The sequence below is a fragment of the Camelus bactrianus genome, chromosome 2, assembly GCF_048773025.1.
Source record: "Camelus bactrianus isolate YW-2024 breed Bactrian camel chromosome 2, ASM4877302v1, whole genome shotgun sequence".
In the NCBI taxonomy this organism is placed as follows: Eukaryota; Metazoa; Chordata; class Mammalia; order Artiodactyla; family Camelidae; genus Camelus; species Camelus bactrianus.
The window spans coordinates 27,140,980-27,162,701 of NC_133540.1; the positions used below are offsets into that span (position 1 = coordinate 27,140,980).

General features: G+C 45.2%; 1 protein-coding gene across 7 annotated transcripts in view; it reads right to left on the reverse strand.

The window, feature by feature from the left end:
- Positions 1–21,722, reverse strand: part of FHDC1 (FH2 domain containing 1) — a 39,868-nt gene that overhangs the window by 16,711 nt on the left and 1,435 nt on the right. For 2 of the 7 annotated variants that reach the window (XM_074377232.1, XM_074377222.1), the window contains exons 2-6: positions 15,928–16,552; positions 6,427–6,488; positions 5,660–5,762; positions 2,560–2,625; positions 84–169 (exon numbers count right to left, since the gene is read on the reverse strand). In XM_074377232.1, coding sequence (XP_074233333.1) covers positions 84–169; positions 2,560–2,625; positions 5,660–5,762; positions 6,427–6,488; positions 15,928–16,416 — 806 coding nt within the window. In that variant the 5' untranslated portion in view covers positions 16,417–16,552. The other 5 variants (XM_074377221.1, XM_074377240.1, XM_074377226.1 and 2 more) reach the window with 5 other exon arrangements.

Genomic DNA, 21,722 nt, shown 5'->3' on the forward strand with positions numbered 1-21,722 from the left:
AAAATAAAAAGTAAAACTGTCGAATTTGATGTCACCGATTTAAAAACCTTATTCTGCAAAGAACAGTAATCAATGATCCTTACTTTGGCACCTGAATTAAGCAGTGCAGAAAGGAGTCTGCCAGGGACAGCTTGGCGACGTCACCACTAAATGCTTTTAGTTTCTTGATCTAAAAGACAGAGGGAAAGAGGGTCAAGTGAAAAAGGACAAATAATTAAAATGTAACAGAACTCTAAACTTCATCTTCGAATTCCTTTAAGAAAATAAGGATTTCAGTGCTAAGTTCAAATTGATATGAGAGTGGACCTAAGAAAAGACGGAAAAGGGAATCATTACATCCACTACTTTGTTTTTTAAAAGAAAAAAAAAAAACTAAACAAGCAAGTTAGGGAGAGGAGAGCTGTGTCACTTATGTGGGGATAAAACAATCGCAAACAAGCCAGAGAGCTGGAGCCACTGGACTCCTCGGGGCAGGCACTAACGGCAGGCTGAAAAAGGGTCGGTTCTAAGGATGGAAATTTTTTCTGAGTTACAATCTGGAAGGGAGATTCCTGTTTGGAAAAAGAAGCAACTGGACAGTCACTACAGCAAAGTCTGAGTCATAAATGAACAATCTTATTATTTGGAGTATTTTGGATACGAGACTTAGACAGGGGTGGATGCTGGGCTGTCTAACAGAGACCTTAATTCTCTGAGGTCAAGTCCCGCTTCCCATGCAGCAGCTTTACAGGAAGGGGCCACTTGTGCTGAGGTGAGGACACAGCGGCTCTCCAGCAGGAAGATAAAAAGGAAAACCGCTTAAATAATTCAAAGATCAATGTCAAGATTTTCCCCTAAGAAAAAAATCAGGGAATAAAACACCGTGTACAGTAGGCTCCCACACCTACAAATTCAGAAAAGAGGTGTCTGCTATGCCCCGACCCTCCACGTACCCTCTGCAAACCCAGGAACAAGGGGGGAGGGTGTAGCTCAAGTGGGAGAGCGCATACTTAGCATGCATGAGGTCCTGGATTCAATCCCCAGTGCCTCTTCTAAAAATAAAGAAGTAAATAAACCTAATTACCTCCCTCCCCCACCAAAAAAAAAAGCCTAAATAAATAAATCACTCTTCAAACACAGGAACAAGACGAGCCAGGTGTCTACACAAGCTGTTGGAGCACAGTCATGATCATTTGCTTCTGCAGCTCCTTTTTATTTCCCAAATTTTCCCCAGTGAATAGGTACTACTATTGTAAAAAAATGACACTAAAGTTCTTAAACTCACAAATATTCTTTCAGCTGTAGTAAAGGGAAAGAAAAGAGTTCTGACATAGGAATCTAGCCAAACAGCCAGCAGGTAGGGATGGAGGCAAAGAGAAAGTTCTCAAACTGCATCAGAGAGCAAGACGTGACTTCCCCACACAGAAGCTGGGACCAACCTGATGGCAAAAACACATCTCCGTTCACTGTAGTACAGTCTTCCAACAAAAACCCTGTATGGTAAGCAGCATCTTCAGACTACCCGCGTAAAGCTGACAGCCTACCCTCACACTTACATTTTCTGTTATTTTTAATAAAGCTTTCTCTCTCCCATGCCCTGGATTATGTTAGGTGCCCTTACAAATAACATGATTTTTAAACCTCTTGAAAAATAGGAGATAACAGTGCAAAAACAAGGAGGACGGGGTATTTGCGAAGATCCACAAACTGACATATCTGCATCGGTTATCTGAAAATACCGCCATGTGAGCGTGCAGACGCACAGCCTGGTAGTAAGTCTGGGCCTTACGATGACATTTCCCCCCACGTCAGCAGAAAACAGCCATTTATAGAAATGCACTATTTCCTCTCCCTGTAGGGCCCCGAAGTGAATTTTCTGGTTTCAGCCTTACTACATTTAAGGGCAGATGGAACTTCTGGATTAGCTAAACCCAAATCAGTGCCTAGTTGCTGGACTGAGAAAGCCACAGAATGAAGTCTGATCCTTTCTGAACCAGAGTTGAACGATTCACCATATATGGGCAGGGGGAGAGAAGGGCTGTGCCTTGCAGAAGACCACATATGTAGCACGGGCAGGACTTCTGAGAACCGCGGCACGGTTTCCTGTCTGAAGCGTAACAACAGGTCATGTTAAGTACACTTGGTAGATATTTCTATTAAACATGTGCTGAACTGTAAATGAACAATGATTAATCGCCTTCACTTATATAAAGAGTGAAAAATGTTTATGGAGTTCAAGAGGACGGTGATACTAAAGATAGTCTGTGACTTCAATGCCGTGTATACGGTTCTTAATTCCATTTCAAAATGAGATTTATGTTCATTAAGAGGGATTACTGTGCCTTCACAGTGAGGGAGGTAAAAAAGAGAGGTGGACAAACCCTGTAATTATTATGCATTCTCATCATCATCAAAAAGCATTTATCAAACGATGTCAGGCATCATTTTCTTGGCTGGGCCAGCCGACTCTCATTACAACCTGGCTGTGCCCGGTTTCTGTCCTAACAGCAAACGGCACGCTTCTTAAGACTCACACATTCCAAAGGGCAGGCCTCCGTCATGCAGTCTAATTCCACTCACATGGCCTTGAAACAGCAGGCATTCCCGCCGACAGACCCAGCCAAGAGGAGACTCTGGGGCTTCCTCCTCTCCCAGGAACAGGGCAGACAAGGAAGGGAAGAGTGAGGTGAGAGACATGCCAGAGGAGGCAACGCAACCTGCTTCCAGAAAACAGAAGTTCCACCTTCCAGCCCTGTGTCCCCAACAGACACTGAGCCGGCGACAGTGGACCAGCGCCAACGGAGGGAAGGGCTCCTTCCCACGACCGCCTGCTCCCTGTCAAGCCCCCTCTCCGGCCCTGGTGCTTTGATTTCTGGGTTCACCTTCTCCCTCTGCGAGTTTGAAGCAAGATGAACAAAGACACCACATAAAAGCTTTGTGGTGAAGGGCAGAGAAATCCTGAAAACAATTTCCCATGGGGTGAGCCTGCCAGCTGAGCCGGCAGGAGAGAAAGGACCATTTCCAATCGTAATTCCAGCGTGCTGATGAGATGACGCTGCAATCCTGAGTGACACTCTCCTCGCCAGTGCGCTGTGCACGCGGGAGGGGATGCGGGGCGGGGAGGCCACGGGGGCGGGTCTCTGAGAACCCTTGGCCTTCCTTCCCTGAAGGGAGCAGTGGACTGCAGCCCAAGGAACAGCTCTGGAGTCAGACAGCCCAGGGTTCAAAACCACCGTCCTCCAGGCCTCTCGAATCACATGACACTAGACAAGCGTTGGCTAACCTGGATGAGCCTCTGTTTCTTATTTATTGACTTTGTGTGGGCCAGGCACTGGGCCAAGCACTTGCTGGCCTCCAGCTCAGTCCAGAGTCTGGAACACGGGGCACTCAAGCAATGTTCAGTCCCTCCGTGTGCTAAAAATGAGCGCAGAACGTTACCCTACAGGTGTAGCAACGTGCAGTTACACGGACATTGCTGCATTTAGCAGCGTATTTCTGCCACATTCCTAAAACTCTCTCACTTGGCCCTACCTCCTCCTTGGCTTCATCTCCAGCCTCTACTCTCCACCCAGGACTGCAGGGTCAGCCTTGGTTCCGGGTGGGGCCAGTGGGCGCCCTGCACTCACAGCAAAGCCAGTCCGTGCCCGCAGTGGCTGTGGTCATGAGGTGGCTCCCTCTGCCAGCACACACACCCCAGGGTGGTGTAGGGAGGGGCGCCAAGCGGCCCTGGGGACTGTCAGGGTGTTTCTGCCGAGGGAAGCTCCCAGTGGAGTTTGGAGGGTGTGGTGAGCCAGAGCCAGGCGTCAGTGATGTAAACCAGCAGGAGTGTGACCCAGCTGGTTAGACAGTCAGACGAGGATGGCCCTGCAGCAGGAGGCTGATGGACTGCTCCAGGGGCCAGGAAAGCAGTGCAGGGTCCCAGGGCAGGGTTCCATCTCTGCAGGACACCGTGTCCGGGCTCAGCTAACTGTCTGGGGCAGAAAGAGCCCCAGGGTCCTGGGCAGTGCTGGGGTGGGTTTTAGTCATCATTCCCTTAACCGTGTCTTCCCTTTGAATTACACCCCACACACAACTCAGAAAATGGGGGTCTTTAAAACAGGAGCAATGTGACAGCTAACCGGCTTCTCTGAAAGACCTGTGAGCCTTCCACTGCCTTTGCATTCTCTAATTGCCTCTGATTTTTAAGTTAGAAATGAAGATATAAAGGAAACCACATTTAGCCTCCTCCCTCTCATGGCAGGAAGCCGGCAGCCTCCCTCATGCCTGACTTCCACTTATAATTGGAAATTGAGGGCTCTGTTAGGACTGGGTACCAGGAGGAGGCATGAAAGCACCCAAGCAGGAATAAGGTTTCTAGAGCAACTCAGTTCATTAAACCCTACCCATCCTAATAAAAGACTCTGAGTACACCTGAAACAAGCACAATATTGTAAATCAACTATACTTCAATTAAGAAAAAATGTTTGGAACACCCATTCTTCACATAAAAGATTAAAGAGTGTTCTGTATATAGGATCCAGGGTAAATTATGATCTAATGTACCTTTCCCTCAACTCTTTAAGACCCTTTACTGACATTAATACACACCATTAATTAATCTGGGCTTTGGTAACTTACAATTAATTTGCAAACAGAAAACCCGAGGTGGAGAGAGCAGCTCAGGTTATTAGATGTACCCGGAATATCCAGTTACCCACTAAGATCCTCAATCTGACATTGTGCGTTTATCAGTGATGGGAAAGAAAAAGCAGAAATATATTTCTCTTGTTGTTATTAATGACACTAAAGGCAAGATCCATAAATTATGTCTGGGAAGAGGAGCAGGGAGGGAAGAACCAGCAGTACGTGTAAAAGGGTCACTTATGCATTTTACTTTATAAGATTCTGCATTATTCAAATGTTTACAAGCCTATGTACAAGCCTATGTGTTCACGTAACTTCTTACTGAATTTTTCCACAGGTCACTTCTTCATAAATAGACAATATCACAGTTCTGGAAGCTTTTACAGAACTGTTTTTCTATTTTTCATTCTGTCATACTACTAATCATTCAGAAACTCAGTTAAATCAGCCCCCCACCAAAATCCATAACTTTATTTATTTATATTGTGGTACTCTATTGTTATCACAGCATTCTCCACCTTTTAGTCAATTATATAGACAACATTTATTAAAAGTTTACCTACCTCTCCAGTTTTTAGAGCATCTTTATTCCAAAGTGGTTGCTTTTTCTTTTCTTTTCTTAAAGTTTACATGTTATGAAACAAGCCTGGGTAAGCCCTAGGCAAAGATCATCCTTAGACGACAGAAAAGGGAACTAAAATTTATTGAGCTCCCATGTGCCAAGTACCAGGTTGGATGCATGACTAGGGTTTAATCACCTCGACAATCCAATGAGGTAAGCATCGTTAGCCTCACTTTACAGGTGAGGAAATTAAAGTTCACAGGACTTAAGAATCTTGCCCAACTTTCTCAAGTAAGGGAAGAGCTCCACTTCAAACCTAGGTTCTCTAATTCCATAACCCAAACTCTTTCTACTGGGTAACTGTTTGCTGTTATGAGAGAAAACTCTGGCTCTGAATAGGAGAGTGCCCTTCCCATGTGAGTTCTGGCATTCCTAAAACTATTAAACTTTCATCATCACTCCTAACATCTGAAACTCATGCCCCAAATTCCTTACCTCCTCTGACTCTGGCAAAAGCTTCAGAAACTCCCGCAATGTCTCTGATCCATAATGCTCACTCTTTCCTTGATGAATATCTTCTACAATGGACGGAGGAGACCTTGAAAAGACAGTGATCAGATTCCAGGTCACATGTGCTGGAGTGCCAGAAACACAAGCCAGTGGAAATTAAAACAAATCACCTCCACCCTCCTTCCCATCCCGCCTCCTCCCCAGTCTGATGGGCGGTCTTGTGTCAGCGATCGTAACAGCCTCACTGCCAGGGAAAGCGAGAACCCTGGTATACCAGAGGTCCCTTCCCCTAGAAAACCATCCTTGGGCCTCCTAGAGAGGTCCAGGTGGCAACCGCCCCTGGAGGCTTCTTTGGGAGAAGGAAAGCAGCTCTGTGGAACCCCTGGAGCCAGGGCCTGCTCTTTTCCGCTTTAGAACACCTGAATTTAACCACTGTTTGACTCAGCGGTCCAGCCTCCACTCACGGGACAACGCCACAGATGAATTTATAAATTCCCTGACATACTGGACTTGAGTAGACACCCCAGGGCAATTCTCCCTGGACTCCAAGCCACAAGATTGTGTTTTTATGACAGTAAACAGCAGAAAGTGCCACACACTTGGGGACTCATCAAGCCATGCGTCTAAAAACAGCTTGAAGGTATGAGGAATAACTTTCACTCGTTAGAATCTGCATTTCAGCTCACACCCACAGCCTCTGATGCTGACAGCAAGGACGTGACAAAAGTTTCAAATGTGTGCAAAAATCTTACTTCTTAAACTGCTTAAGAAATATCCCAATGTTCATGTTCCGTTTTGCATCCAAGATGGTAATCTGGAAAAAAATAGAGACACGTAAGATTATTAAAACACAAATAAAAAGAGTTGGAGGGAAGAAGAGAATTAAAATTTATCAAAATACAACACTGATTTTAATGTATAAGAGAATAATTCCCACTATGTATATCTAGAGATTAACTGATATACCTAATATAGTTTTATGAACATCAAAATATTATCATCTCCCCAACTTTCTGCAATGACATATTTTGTTAACTGTAATACTTACACATATCTAATTTAATATTGTATAGTTTACATAAATTATATTAAAATTTTCTAAATTTTGCAATTTCCTCTTAGAATTATACACCCCACAATTAAACACTCCAATTTGGAAATAGATGTCTCAGCATAGCAAGAATCATATGAGATTTGAACTCTGAAGATGTTGCAGAATGAATCCCAACCCTGATTTAGGAATGTAAAAGGACCAACACTGTTACTTTTAAAGATGTAATAACATTCTTGATATTTTTCTAAAGGAAAATTTTATTTTCATTGAAAAAGAATATGTATGTCCTACAGCCCTTTTAGGAGGAGGTAAGACAGTGCCCTACACTTTATTTACTCAGAATTTAAAAAGGAAAACTCTTGTGCTGTATTTCCCCAAGTCTAAGAAGCATTTTTTTTTTTTGGCATGTGAACATCTCTGCAATCAGGATGCATCTTGCAATACATGCATCATCTTTGATTTAATGAAATATGGTGGCTAGTCTAAGGTACCCGCTAAACCCAGGTTTTTGCTGCAATAGATTTGGGCTGTTTAAAATTACAGTAGTTCCCCCGTTTCCACAATTTCACGTGAGTGAAACAGTTTATTTACCCCGGTCAGCTGAAGTCCAAAAACATGAAATGGAAAATTCCAGAAATAAACACTTCCTAACTTTTAAATTGTGTGCCTTTTGAGTGGAGTGATGAAAGCTCACGTTTCGTGATGAGAGTGTATCCTGCATATGGTGTCCCTTAGTCACTTATTGGCCATCCTGGTTATTGGGCTATTGTCATGGTATCACAGTGCTTGTGTTCAAATGACCCTTATTTTACTAATGGCCACAAAGCATGAGAACAGTGATGCCGGCAATTCAGATGTGCCAAAGAGAGGCTGTAAAGCGCTTCCTTTAAGTGAAAAGGTTGGAGTTCTCGACTTAACTAGGAAAGGAAAAAAATTGTATGCTGAGGCTGCCAAGATCTACAGTAAGAACAAATCCTCTATCCATGAAATTGTGAGGAAGGAAAAAGAAATTCATGCTAGTTTTGCAGGTGAACCTCAAACTGCAAAAGTTACAGCCACCATGCATGATGAGTGCTTCGTTAAGATGGAACAGGCATTCAGTTTGTACAATAAGGTATTTTGAGAGAGAGACCACATTCATTTAACTTTCATTGCAGTATACTGTTATTGATGAAATAAAAATTCACATTCTAAGGCAAATCAAGGAAAATTTAAACATTCTCTGACCTTTGGCCTCCTCTCTTCCCTTTCCTAAGCACCATGTATCTGCCTTGTGCATCAACCAAACCTCCCCATCGGCAGAAATACCTGCTCAGCCATTAAGAGCAACATTTTCCTGTCATCAACAAGATAACTTCTTAGGAGATAACCTTCTTCTTAATCTTGTAAGAGGCCACCATGACCGATGACCCACTCTCGCTTGGTATGGGCAGATCTGGATTCTGTAAATTGTCAACATGTCATTTAATGCACAACCCTCTGTCTCAAAATTTATATAACTGTGCTTTCATCTCAAATGGGCAAAACAGTTCTCAGAGCTTTCTGAAAGGCTGTTTCCGGGTGATAGTCCTCAGTTTGGCTCGAATAAAATTTTCAATTTCTTTCTTAGATGGACTGATTAATGTCTGGTCATCGACATTATAACTGTTCTATTTTACTATTCCTTATTGTTGTTAATCTCCTACTGTGCCCAAGTGATAAATTAAGCTTTATCATAGTTACATATCTATAGGAAAGAACACAGTACAGATCCTCCTCAATTTATGTCCCGATAAACCCATCATAAATTGAAAATGTGGAAAATGGACTTAAGACACCTAACGTCACAGCTTGGCCCAGCCAACTCAGAATGTTTACATTAGCCTGCTGTTGGGCAGAACCATCTAACATAAAGCATACTGTATAACAAAGTGTTGAATGGCTCATGTAATCGACTGAATACTGTACTGAAAGTGGAAAACAGGTTGCCAGTGAATTGGCTGTTTATCCTCATGATCACGTGGCTGCTTGGGAGCTGCCGGGCTGCCCCTGCCCAGCATCACGACAGCGGACTGGACTGCCTATGGTTAGCCTGGGAAAGGATCAAAACTCAAAATTCCAAGCACAGTTTCTACTGAATGCCTGCTGCTTTCACACCATCGTAAAGTTGAAAAATCTCAAGTCGAACCATCACGGGACAGTCTGTAGATACAGGGTTTGGTACTATCCACGGTTTTAGGCATCCACTGGGGGTCTTGGAACGTAGCCCCCCACAGATAAGGGAAAACCACTGTGATAACCTGGAAGGGCTTTATCAGACTAGAAATAAGACATAAACTTTCTTTGGGGAGGTGGGTGGTGTTACATACAGAAGCAATTTCTTTGAAAGTAAATATCCAAGATACATGGAGGAAAGATAACTTTAAAAGCCTGCAATTTTTCCCATTTGTTTTTTGGAAAAGGGAGACTAGCTAAAATGGGAATGTTGTCATAATGTTCTTCCCTTCCAAAAGTATGTGATTCATTGTGAGCAAAAAAGAATCAGGTTTCAGATTAAATTCCTGATCTCTGGGCCTGCTTCTAAGTTTATAAGAAGCAGCAAAGACTGTTAACCAAAGTTAATGGGACTTCCTGGCTACAAGGTTAAATTTTTGCAAGAGTATGGTTGCCTTCTTTTGAAGACTAATCTTAAACAATCACATTATTTACTATCCTAGGGGTTTATTTCATGTTAACACAATCACCTGCCAGCCATAAAATAAACTCTCAAGCTAAAAGAACAGGCTCCTTCTTGGATTACAGTTCAAGTTCGGTGTGAAGGGAGGGGAGAGGAGGGGGGAAAGAAAGGGTGAGAATAAAACCTGTCAAACTCAACATCCTTTAAGAAGAAAGCTCATACCAAAAAGAGGAATCTAAATTTAAGACAGAAAACGATGTGCTTATCATAATCCACAAATTAAAAGCCACAAGTAAGAGCTTGTATATTGACCTGGCTATATACACGTCCGAAGAGCTTTCTCTGCCCTCCCTTCTACTTGGAATGGAAAAAAAAAAAGAAACTTTTTTTATATTGCTTTCACTAAATTACCACCTCCTGCTGTAGTTAGCCCTTGATGGCAGCACTCTCCTCCCCGCCCCTACACCCCAAGCCCCACCTTCACCCTCTTCACCCCTCACCCTCTGGGACTCTGTACACACAGCCTAGACCCACCGCTATTGTTGCCGAAAAAGTGATGGAGAAGTTACTTGTATTGTCCCTATTTGACAGATAAGGACACTGAGCCTCAGAGGTGTCATTTTATACCTTCCCCAAAGCAGTACTAGAACTGAAAGTCTCCTGGGTCTCTCTGGTTCCTGTTCACTCTAGCTCTTGTGGCTTCCAACATCGCTGAGGATATAGGAACACAGACAAGCAGGGAGTGGTCCTCCCCCAGCCCAGGATTCACACTGGGGCATTTCTCCAGGAACTGGGGCAGATCTGTAGGGAGCCATCCGCAGGGCCTGGCCAAGTCCCCTGGGGACCCCAGAGCTGTATCTCTGAGACGAAGGGCAGAACGCACGTTCCCTCCAGCTCAGACGGCCACCGGCCGTGCAGCTTTGGGCCACCAGGGACAGCCCTCCACGCTCAGCCCCAGGAGGGTGGGGGCGCCACACTTGGGGCAGCCGCTGTCTCCGCAGCCTGAAGCAAGGCTTCAGAAACTGCTCACTAATTTAAGAGAATCCAGCAGTACTCCTAAGGAAGAACCCAGGCTGGCCATCGCTGAGCACCTGAAGGGCAGGACAAATCCCAGCGCCTCCTGTGAACAGCAGGAAAGTGAGACCGCTGATAAGGCAGCGGGGACAGTGCCCTCCTCTCTGGCATCCTCCACTCTGCCAGGTGCACGGACCGTCTCCTCCTCATAGGTCATCCCGCCTGAACCTTCTAAAGCACTGTTACAAAACAGTCCTTGAAAGAGGGTTATCGCTACGCGTGTAAATTAGCTTATCTTACTTCCCAAAGGCTTGCCGCCGGTTCAGGACCAGCAGTTCAGAAACCCAAGCGTGTGGGACTGGTGATGCTTTGAGTCACTCCCAGCGACGGACTCCGCAGGGACTCGCTGGCTGCACAGGCTGAGACAAACGGCCCCAAGAACAGGGATGAGCTGACCTGGCCCCCGCCCTCCCCATAAGTTCAATCAGTCCACATCTACCGCGCAGGACGGCAGGCCTGCCGAGGCAAGTACACTTGGCATGTACAGAGCTCTTGACCTTTCTCATTAAAGGCCCACAGAGGGGTTATGCCATGCCTGGAGAACAGGGGAGTGAAAACGGAAGGCAGGGAGCTCCCCTCAGCACCTCCAGAGAGGTCCCACCTGCTACAGTGACAGTCCCCCCCAGGCTGCCAGGGTGGGTTGTTCTGACCCCCTGAAGAAGGGTGTGAATGGCTACCCCTCCCCCCACCAAAACCTCCAAATAAGCTCTCCTACTTTCTTCTACAATTCATCTACCATCAATCCACTGCAAAGTCTGTCTGCCATCTTCATTAAGGAAGAAGAAACTTTTCTATTTTAGTTGTAGTAAAATAACATTTTGCATCTTAACCGTTTAAATGTACAGTTTGGGGATGTTAAGTACATTCACATTGTTGTGTAACCATCACCACCATCCACCCCCAGAACCCTTCATCTTGCAAAACTGCAACTCTGTCCCTGTTGAACACTAACTCCCCATGTCCCCTCTCCACCCCGAGCAGCCACCATTCTACTTTCAGTCCCAGTGAATGTGACTACTCTGGGTACCTCATGTAAGTGAAATCCTACAGGATTTGTCCTTTTGTGACTGGTTTATTTCATGTAGCGTAATATCCTCCAAGTGACAGAAGAGATTTTTAAACCACTTTTGTTTCAATTTGTCAAAGAAGGCTTCCTTATCTACTTAAGCAACACTAAATAGTAGTTATTTCATTCCTATGTCAAATCTAAAAAGCAAAATTTTAAAAATCATCCTGTATCCTCTAATATAGACTTACTAGCTTTTGGGTTTTGATGGATTTCCATTCTTTTTTTTTTTTTTTTTTTTTTTGGTTGGCTATGCATTTGGAAATGTTCATCCCCCTGCTCTGAGGGATAAAAAATGAAAACCCAGTTGAAGCTTTTTTTTCTTTTCCCCAAACATTGCAAACACTCTACCTAGTTCTAGAGTTCTGGATTGAGCATGTCTCAGAATTCTGAACATCCTGGAGTCATTACAAAAGTTGAGAAAGAATGACTGATACCTGAATTACAGTGTGGGAGAATAACATTACTTCCCATAAGTTTAGAAAAACCAGTCTTCCTTCCATTTTTCCTTCCTCTTTCCTTTCCTCTCTTTTTCTCATAAACAATTTTAATTATTTCTTATGTGGTTAGTTAATCAACGTTAATTGTAATATTACTACAGACAGCATAGTGCATGACCTCAAGTGTTTCAACATTTATGTTTTCTTTTTCATTTTTTAATTTTAGTTTTATGGGGCTATAAGTTAATTGAAACTATTAAGATATTTAAGGTGCACAGCATGGTGATCTGATCTATGTATACATTGTGAAAGGACTCCCCCCACCTAGCTCATCACCTCACTTATTTAACTTTTTTTTTCTTTTTTTTTTTTTTTTTTTTTTTGGTAAGAACAGTGAAGTTCTACTCTCTTGGCAAATTTCAATTATAGAATACAATGTTGTCAACTACAGTCACCATGTTTCACATTCCATCCTCAGACCTTATTCATCTTACTGTATTTCCACTGTGGACTTCAATTTTTATTTATCATGTTGATGCCTTGTAAGATAGTCCCTTCATTCTCTCAGTTTAGTTCCATCCTCTCAGTGACCTTTAATTTCCTTGGAGGACACCAAACGGCTAAGACCGTCCTCCCCTAAAGAGCGGCTCAGATTCTATAGGGAGTAAAGTGTAGCCCCAGCCAACGAGCTCTGCAGGCTGGGGGGGCAGTGGTAACAGATGGGTGGGGAACTCCTCAGAGCTGAGAGCAGTGAACTCAGAAAAGGAGGTGGAGGTTGAGTTCAAACTCTTTACTATTATCCCCGGCAATATTCTTTGTTATTTCTAATTACTTTATTACAGTTTAGTTACTACTGTAACATCTGTAGCCTCTTCAAGTTAACTTTAAGCCAGCAAAGATACAAGGACAGTAGTATTTTGTAACCTTTTCTCCCCTTACTAAATGTTCTAATTTACTATTTTAAGTGTCGTTCTTCCTAAATTCAGCCACTTGTAAATTTCAGTCTGTGTTAGACTGTCACTCTACTGGGCTGTGACTTCTTTAGAAGAAAATCTAATAAGGGAAGAAAACAGCATGGACTGTATTCTTTCACTGATAAAAAGCATATATAATACTTCTAGCCCTGTTGGAGATGGCATGAAAAATGGAACCTAATTCTGGATAATTCTCTGCTTATAATACTTGCCCTACCTGAGTACTAAAGAGATGAAGAGCTAGATTATCTTATGTTACACAGTCATGATGGTTTAATTTTCCTTTCTAGTTATGCTGTCTCTCAGATTAGGACCCACATGTGTTAAAAGTAAAGATATCTGCACACTCACATTCATAGCAGCTGTATCCACAGGAGCCAAAAGGTGGAAGCAACCCAAGTGTCCATCAACAGATGACCGGATAAACGAATTGTGGTCTATACATTCAAGGGAATATTATTCAGCCTTAAAATTCTGGCACATGCTACAACACGGACAAACCTTGAGTATATTATGTGAAGTGAAACAGTCCAGTCACAAAAAGGCAAATACTGTGTGAGGTCCCTGGAGTAGTCAGGTTCATAGAGGTAGAAAGAAGGGGGGGCTGCCTGGGGCCAGAGGGAGGGGAGGAGTGAGGAGTGCTTGTTTAATGAGAACACAGTTTCAAGATCTTGTGGTAGCTCACACCAAAAAAAAAAAGCATTAACAATGAATATGTGTATGTTCATGCATAACTGAAAAATTGTGCTCTACCCTGGAATTTGACACAACACTGTAAAATGACTATAACTCAATAAAAAAACATTTAAAAATTTTAAGAAAAGAAAAAGAAAAAAATGAGAACAGAGTTTCAGTTTTGCAAGATGCAAAGACTTCTGTGGATGGACGGTGATGGTGGTTGTACAACAATGTGAATGGTCTTGTGCACTGAACTGGATACTTAAAAACGGATAAGAGGGTAAATGTTGTGTTACGTACATTTTACCACAATTTAAAAAAATAATTATTCAAGGTGGGGAGGGTATAGCTCAATGGTAGAGTGTGTGCTTAGCATGCAAGAGGTCCTGGGTTCAATACCCAGTGCCTCCATTAAAATAAATGAATAAATAAACCGAATTTCCTCCCCCCAAAATAAAAATAAATACATTAAAAAAATTTTTTAAATATTCAACCTCAGGTCTTTTTTTAAGTTAAAGAAAAAAGAAAAAAGCAGAGATGTGCCTAGGGCATAGGGGTGGAGGGAGGCGGGGACAAAGGCTCTTCCTTCCTGAATTTTCGATCTGGCATAGAGATGGACATTTCTGTCGGGAAAAGATGCCACACTTCCTGCCACTTCCTCCCTGAGTGGCTCTTAACCTCTCTGGAAGTCACGAGCACAAAGCAGCAAGCTCCACATAGCCCCTTTAACTATCACTGGCAAAATAAATGTCCCAGTTGACAAAGGACACTGCCCACTCTAATCTGGCCAGCTGCCCCCGCCCCGCACCCCCTGGAGCCGGGGGAGCCAGACCCCCTTCTGTCTGTTATGCAGCTTTCCTAAGATACGTGCTCCGCTTCCACGTGCCCATCCACTCTTCCCTTCAAAGTGCTTGAAGGCCAGTAAGCAGAGCTGGGCGACAATGGTGAGAAACGGCCTTCTGTACAGCCGGGAGCCTCTGCTGGAAGCTGGGGCAGAGGCCAGGGTACTCAGGAAGTGATTTCTGGCTCCTTCCAATACTGAAAGGATGTGCTAAGAAGTAAAAGGTCTTTGCATAAAGGAAAGCGCGGGGAAGGCCCTGTTCAGCACAGCAGGGCACGAAGGATGTCCTGAAGACTGCCTCTCAAAGCACCACACACCTTACGCCTGGTTCTAGTCTGAGGTTCTCTGCTCTTCATCATAAATAGACTCCTGGCTATTTCAACAGGGGACCACACCGCCAGGTCCAAGGGCCCCCAGGTGAATTCACAGAGAGATGTTAACACGTTCCTGAGCCAAACAGGGAAAAGAGGTCAATACTGTCAGCTCCAGAACTCAATAATGCAGAAGGCTGCTACTTCACTCCAGAGCCCTGCCCGCTCTCTTATCTACACCGCTCCATCTTTGACCCAGTTTCTCTGCTACTTTACAACAGATTAAAAAAGTGATTTTTTTTTTTAAGTGGGCAGAATTCTTTTTTTTTAACCCCTGGCTTCCCAATGATCTCTTCTAGCAAGTAGAGGTTTCTTAATTTACTTGCATGTTTCTAAACAGAGAGTACTTAAAAAATGCAATTTTTGACTCAGTTTCTATCATGTATGGTGACCTGTCGCTCTGAGGCCACACTTTCATCTAACTGCTTACAATTCGCAAGCTTTATATTTTCTTCAAAGTAACACATTTAGCGTTAATTGGAGATGTGCTTCCTAGAAAGTCTATCTGAAAACAGCTTTATGCTTTGGCCCTCTGGAAACCTCTGCTCCACACAGGCCAAAATTTAATTCAGAGATCTGAGGAATGAAGGCCACACCTCCAAACATTTGTGGAAGGAAAACTGGAGGGAAAAATCAAGAGAAAATTCTAAGGATGTGCATGATTTAATGATGTTATTTAATAAAGAACATTTTGTCTCTGGAAGCTCTAGTTAATCTCAGATAATGGAGTTCAGAAACCCAATTTTTTGTTTCAGTGGAGACTGATAATGCTGGACTTCAGCAGAACTGCTCCGCCATGGGGAACAGCAGATGTGCTGGAGGCAGGGCGGTGCTGGGAGGCCGGAGAGCAAGGCCCCCAGATAGCATGCTCTCCGCATGAGGTCATAATCCTCTGGGATGTCTGGGAGGATGCAGCCTTACACTTTTTGGCTACTCAGCTCGAGCTCATCATAGAAAGCCCTTTCTACCACTTCCAGAGCACATTCACTTGCACTGTCTTCTTTCTTAGTGATTCTAGCAGGTTTGGAAACGTAGACACATCCCCAAACACAAAACCATGCAGCCCCCAGAGGGTTATCCCTCTGCAGTCCATTCTTACCTCTTCTCTCGCCTCCCTGAAGGATGCATTTGAAGTCCCGCCTCTCTTAGAAAGGGGAGACTTGGTGGTATCTTCTTGCTGCCCAAATAACTCCTCGATGGTCTTTGTATCGATTTGGTAGTGATGCTGCTGCCTGGCTGCCAGGGTCCAGATGTTGGTTTTGCCACGAACTTGTTCCTCTGGGATGGTTTTCCAAAAAAAGCTTCTCATCCGTTTTTTCTTACCAAGGTGGCTGAAGCCATTCAGGTGATTAGTGGGGGGTAGTCCTGGGGGGGGAGGGGGGACCGGAGGCCCCCCAGGCAGTGGAGGGGGAGGGGGAGGAGGAGGAGAGGGAGGAAACCCTTCCCCCAAGAACGGACATGGTGGAGGCGGAGGGGGTGGAGGTGGAGGGGGTGGTGGTGGTGTTTGCCCGATCATGAATCCAGCTGCCGGGGCAAGAGTCCCATTTTCTTTATCACCGACCAAGGAGACACAATTCATAACATGCATAGTACTGTTGCCTTCTAAGGAGATAATTTCTCGACCTTGGGGAAGCAGACACAAACATCAAACTTGTGGCATACTCTGCCACCCGCTAGTCTGCCGCCAGAGGAAAAGCAACTGGGTGGTGTGTCATCTTCAAAACCTATAAAGAGAAAACAGCTTTAAAAACAGTGCAGGAAAACATTGCAATCCTAGCTCTTCCCTTCCAAGGCCAGTGCCAGTCCCCCCAGAGCAGCTGGAGCTTAAACTCAATGAGGGGCCACACATCCAAGAGAGCTTTCAAAGGGACTGATAATACTCTAAATGTGAACCAGATTTTACTACCTGGAAATGCTGCCAGAGCAGCAGCAATAAATTCAACTTGGAAACCTTCCATTCATCAATAAAACACATATTTATTGAGAACCTGCAATAGGTTCAGCAAGTATTGCTCACTTAATGAATAAGCTACTTGTTCACTAACTGGCTCATTTTCTCTGGGCAGTGGACCGCCCCCTGCCACCAACCCCTAGGGAAATTACCCAAATGGCTAAGGCGTTAGTGACTCTGCCTTTCTCCAGTTCGGACATGTCCCCTACAAATCAGTGGGTCAAAGGGCATCCTCCACCTTGCACATAATAGGCAGGGCATTTGGGGACGATAAAGTCATGGCCAAACCCACTCTACTGGGGTCAGGGCCACCTGGGGTCCCCCCACACTTGAGGATGCCGCGCCACTTCCCGGCAAACAGAGAAGAGAACAGCAGGCATGAAGGCAGAAGGTTACGACTCTAAATCAAGCTTTACTGCTCACGGTTTTAGAGAAGTCCCTTCACCTCACTAGACCGGCTTTCTCATTTGTAAAATTAGGAGGTTGGGACTGACCTCCACCATGGCTTCCAACACGATCATTTTGGATTTCTAGTTAAGTCACTCTCTGGAGACCATCAGAACTTCTCACTGCCTCTTCTGCTTCTTCGGTGGCACTACTAGTGGAGAAGGCACAGGTACACGAGGGTATGCTGCCCGAATCACCCTGCCACACGTCTGCCCTCACCCACTCAGTCGCTGACTTATCCTGGTGGCTTGTGTTTTTATTCACTTTTAAATGTTTGGTTTTGGTAGTTGGGTTCCTGTGGACCTGATGTGAAAACAGGGGCAAAACAACTGCATTTCTTCAGATCTGATCTGAGGGCAGGTAAGTAGGGACAGAGAAGACAGGACCCATGCAGGCTGTGGAGTGAGCACCCCGACTCTGTGGGGACTTGTCCTCCAGGTCATTAAGGGTCACAGGGAGGGGTTTTTTAGACTGGATTTCTGAGGGTAATTATCCCTTTACAGCGTTATTGTTCAAAGCTCACACTTACATTCATCAAGCAGTACAGGATTCTACAGGAGTAAATGGTCTGATATCACTAATTGCCTTGGGAATGAGAGTAGAGACTCCAAAAAAGAGGCTGCTTTTCCTCAGATCTGTTCTGCTACTTCTCTAGATGTGCAACCTGAGGGGAGGTAGGCTTTTTAACCTTCATCTCAGCATCTGCATCTATAATATAAGGACATACCATCTCATCGGTTTGTATAAGAATAAATGAGCTGGTACACATACAGCCCTTACCAAGACACCTGGTGTGTGGTTAGCCATCATTAACAACTGGTATCATATGTGCAAATGATTTCTCTTTATTTTCACAGACACTACATTTGCTTTAAAATATGTATTGGGTTTATAGAGAAAACGCTAAGTCCCCCTGGCTACTAGAAACACACCTTTAATATTTCCACTCTCTGCTTTCTAAGTCACCAGGTTTGTGAGTTTTGTCCTATTTCAATATTTAACATTGTATATTAAATTATCTCTATATTACAAGAACAAAAGTTTTCATGAAACATAAATACTTAAGTTCTGAAAATTATATATAGGGAGAAAACAGCATTTCCAATCAACTGGATACCTAGTATTATGATTACTGTTAACTGGATAACTTGTTTTATTTTTACCATTTTAACCATTTTTATGTGTACATCAGTGGCATTAAGTACATTCACCGTGTTGTGCTGTTATCACCATGGGATAGTATTTTAGAAAGTAAAACTGAAAATATTTACTCAAGCCAACTTACAGCTCACTTTAGATGCAACCAGCTTTTAAAAGGAGTTTTCATAATTATCATTAGGAGCATAACTAGGCTGTTTTCATAGTTGGCACCCCTAAAGCAAATGACTCACTGTCAATTACAGTTTATAGTTATATTTGAACTCTTCTTTTCTCAAGACTGTACAGGTAGTCTTGGCAGTTTATCCTTACATATTTTAAAATATTTCTGTACATAAAACATCTCATGTATAGAAGAATTGCTAATCCTCCAATTCACCTCCAATTCCAGATATGCTGACTTGTTTATAGATTATCCCTGTTAAGAATGGTGATAAGCTAAAAAAGTCTCCATTTTAGAAGGCAATAACTCATTCAGTGCTGTGTAAGTTTAATGACACAGCTGGGCCGTTAACTCTCACATAACAAATGTAGAGACGCTAACAAAGAGTGAGAAAGTCTATCCCCTTGGAGGTCCTGCAACACCACCACCTTCTAACACCAGAGCCCCAAAGCAAATAAGTCCTTTTGAGTATAGTCTGTTTCACAGAGGAAGTACCAGATTAAAGCTTGTCAAAGGAAACAGTAACACGCGTTAGCTGTGCATCCGTAGGATTCTAACCACTGCCCCATCTTGAGAAAGAATGTTATTTTAGAAAGTTAAAGGAACAAAAGAAAATTTACAACATTGTTCCTGGTATGTTGTCTGGCTAATTTTTTTTCCCAGGGCAACATACAAGAATCCTAGGCCCCCCACAGATTCTAATGAATAAGTTCTCCAGCAATGATTAGCTAAGATGCTAATGATTTTACTACAAGCCTCAATAGGGCTTTGACAGGGCTTCCCCCTTGGGCCAGGATTTCCAATGTCAAAGAGATGGCAAGAAAAAGAGAGTGCAGACAGACCTTCTAAACCCTTTCCAGTCTCACGAGATATTAAAACAGGGGATACACAAAGAGCATTTGATTTACTATGGTATTGTCCACAATAAAGATGCAAACTCCCCGAGTCTGCTGGGAGAACACAGGTGATGCAGCAACCCTAGAGATGGCTGTTTCTCACCGCGCGTGGGCAGCTGCCGGCAAGGACAATGGAATTAGCCTTAGGCTCTATCTGCAAAATGTCAAGGGTCCCATCAATCTCCCCAGGGCAAAAGGAGACAGGCTAGTATTTAACATCTCACCTACAGGTTGGGGACCTCAGCGGCAAGGAGGATGGGTGCTAAGGTTGACAAATGCCTGGCCTTGGAGTAAATTGTAGAGCTGCCACAAGTCGTCGAAGATGGGAACTTCCTCTTCAAGTCCTCTAGGTGCTAATCATAACCCATCAGATATGAGTCTCAGTGAAGGACCTTCCTGGGGGCGGGGAAGGCTGTAGCTCAGCTGAGCATCTGGCAACTACGTGAACAACTTTTAATAAGGAGATGCTGTGACCACGTCCCCAGCGTTTAGCTGATCAGCCAGCAAAAATCTTAGAGTGAGAATGTTTATAAGGGTTGTCAAAGAAGCCCTCTGGCCCCTCCTAAACTCTCCTGTCTAAATTAGCCAGCATTACTCTGCTCTTAGTGTCAGAAACATTGCTGAAGCTCCATTCTCTTGAAGGGAGTGGGTGGGAAGGAAGAAAAGAGACTGCATGCTTCATTTCACGGTGTATTTAGGAGGAAAACACATTCCTGAAAGGCTATTCAGAGCTGAGAGCTTTCCTGAAAGAAGGTTAGTGGGGCCTTGTTGCTCAGCTGGTCACCCACCCCCTAGGTCAACAATAATCAAAAGTAAACGCCAAGGAAAACCTGCCAGAAAAACCTTTCCCCTTGATTCCTGACGTGTGTCACCGATGAGGTGGGAGCAGGAACGGCTGGCCCACACCCTTTTGCTGACAAACGGGGGCAGAGCAAGCCGGGTGTGGAGAGAAGAGACAGGAGGATCACACGGCCTTATTTTATTTGAGGGAGAAGGGAAGGTGGGGAAAGAAAAGACAGGCGATTCGAAAATACGGAATTTCTGCTCTCCACCAACTCACTGGGAACAGGCTCCTCCCCCCCACCGCCTATTTTCAAAACCTTTCCTGATTTTCAAACACAGAATGTCAACCGCACAGTCGCACTAGAGCTGACAACATCCAACTCCTCACCATGGCACTCCTGCCGGCAGTGAAAGAACCCAAGCCTGTTTCCAGTCAGCGCGTTTAATCTGCAGCACAACATAAACAGTTCACAGATGCCCCTGAGCAAGCGCAACTCCCTGTGAGCAGAGGAAGAACGCCCGTTTCTGAATGTGCATTTTCAGTTTCTTTCAGTATCCCCAAACCCGGGGGGGGGGTGCAAACGAGCGCCAAAGGATGCTCTAGAGAGAGGGAAGGAAGCGCTCGCTTCTCATTCCAGGAAGACAACAGTGGGTCCGTGGAGGGGGTCACAGACGGCGGAACACTAGGGGCGGTCTCTGTGCTAACAGACGTTTGAAAACGGACTCCTAGGTCCTGAAGAAATTCGGCGTGGGGGACGCCAGGATCATGATCTCTTTCACAAAGTCTGGACGCCCAGCAGTCTCCTAAGGCTCTGCACTGGCGAGCGGGCCACTGCGTCCTCCTGCCCCCAACCCCTGGTCCCCGTTCCGCACCGCCACTTACCAAAGCGCCACCGGCTCGGCCGCACAAAAGGTTCTGAGGGCACCGCGCCCGCCGAATCCCCGGGGAGCCTCGGTCCGCATGCGGTGGCAGCAGAGGGACGCGAGTGGGCGGTCCCCGCGGCCCGTGCCAGCCTTAGCACGTCCTTATCTGGACGGCGGCCGCGGTGCGCGGCCCAGGTAGACGCCCACACGCACAGCGCAGGCTCTGCGGTGGGGCCGGGGCGAGCACGGGGGAGAGGCCGCAGCCCGCCTCGCGGGGACACGCTGGCCCACGGCGGCGCACCGTCGGACCCTCCGCCTCCCGGGAGCGCCCAGCGTGCGCGCGTCTTCGAGCAGAAGCGACTGGCGAGTCCGCCGCACCAGCTCGCCCCACCCCGGCCCCCGCGGAGGTCGCTGGCCCCGCCCCTCGCCCCGAGGGCCCCCGCCTTAGAGCCCCGCCTCCTCACTCGCCGATCCTCGGGGCCCGCCCCCTCCGTGGGGGGTGGGGTGGGGCCGTACCAGGCTCCCCCAAGCGGAGTGGGGGATTCACTAGGGAAGGTGCCACTGTGCTTGAAGCAAAAGTGGGGTCTGCTGGTTTGCGCGTTCCTCCTCCTCCTCGAACCTCCGCGGCGACA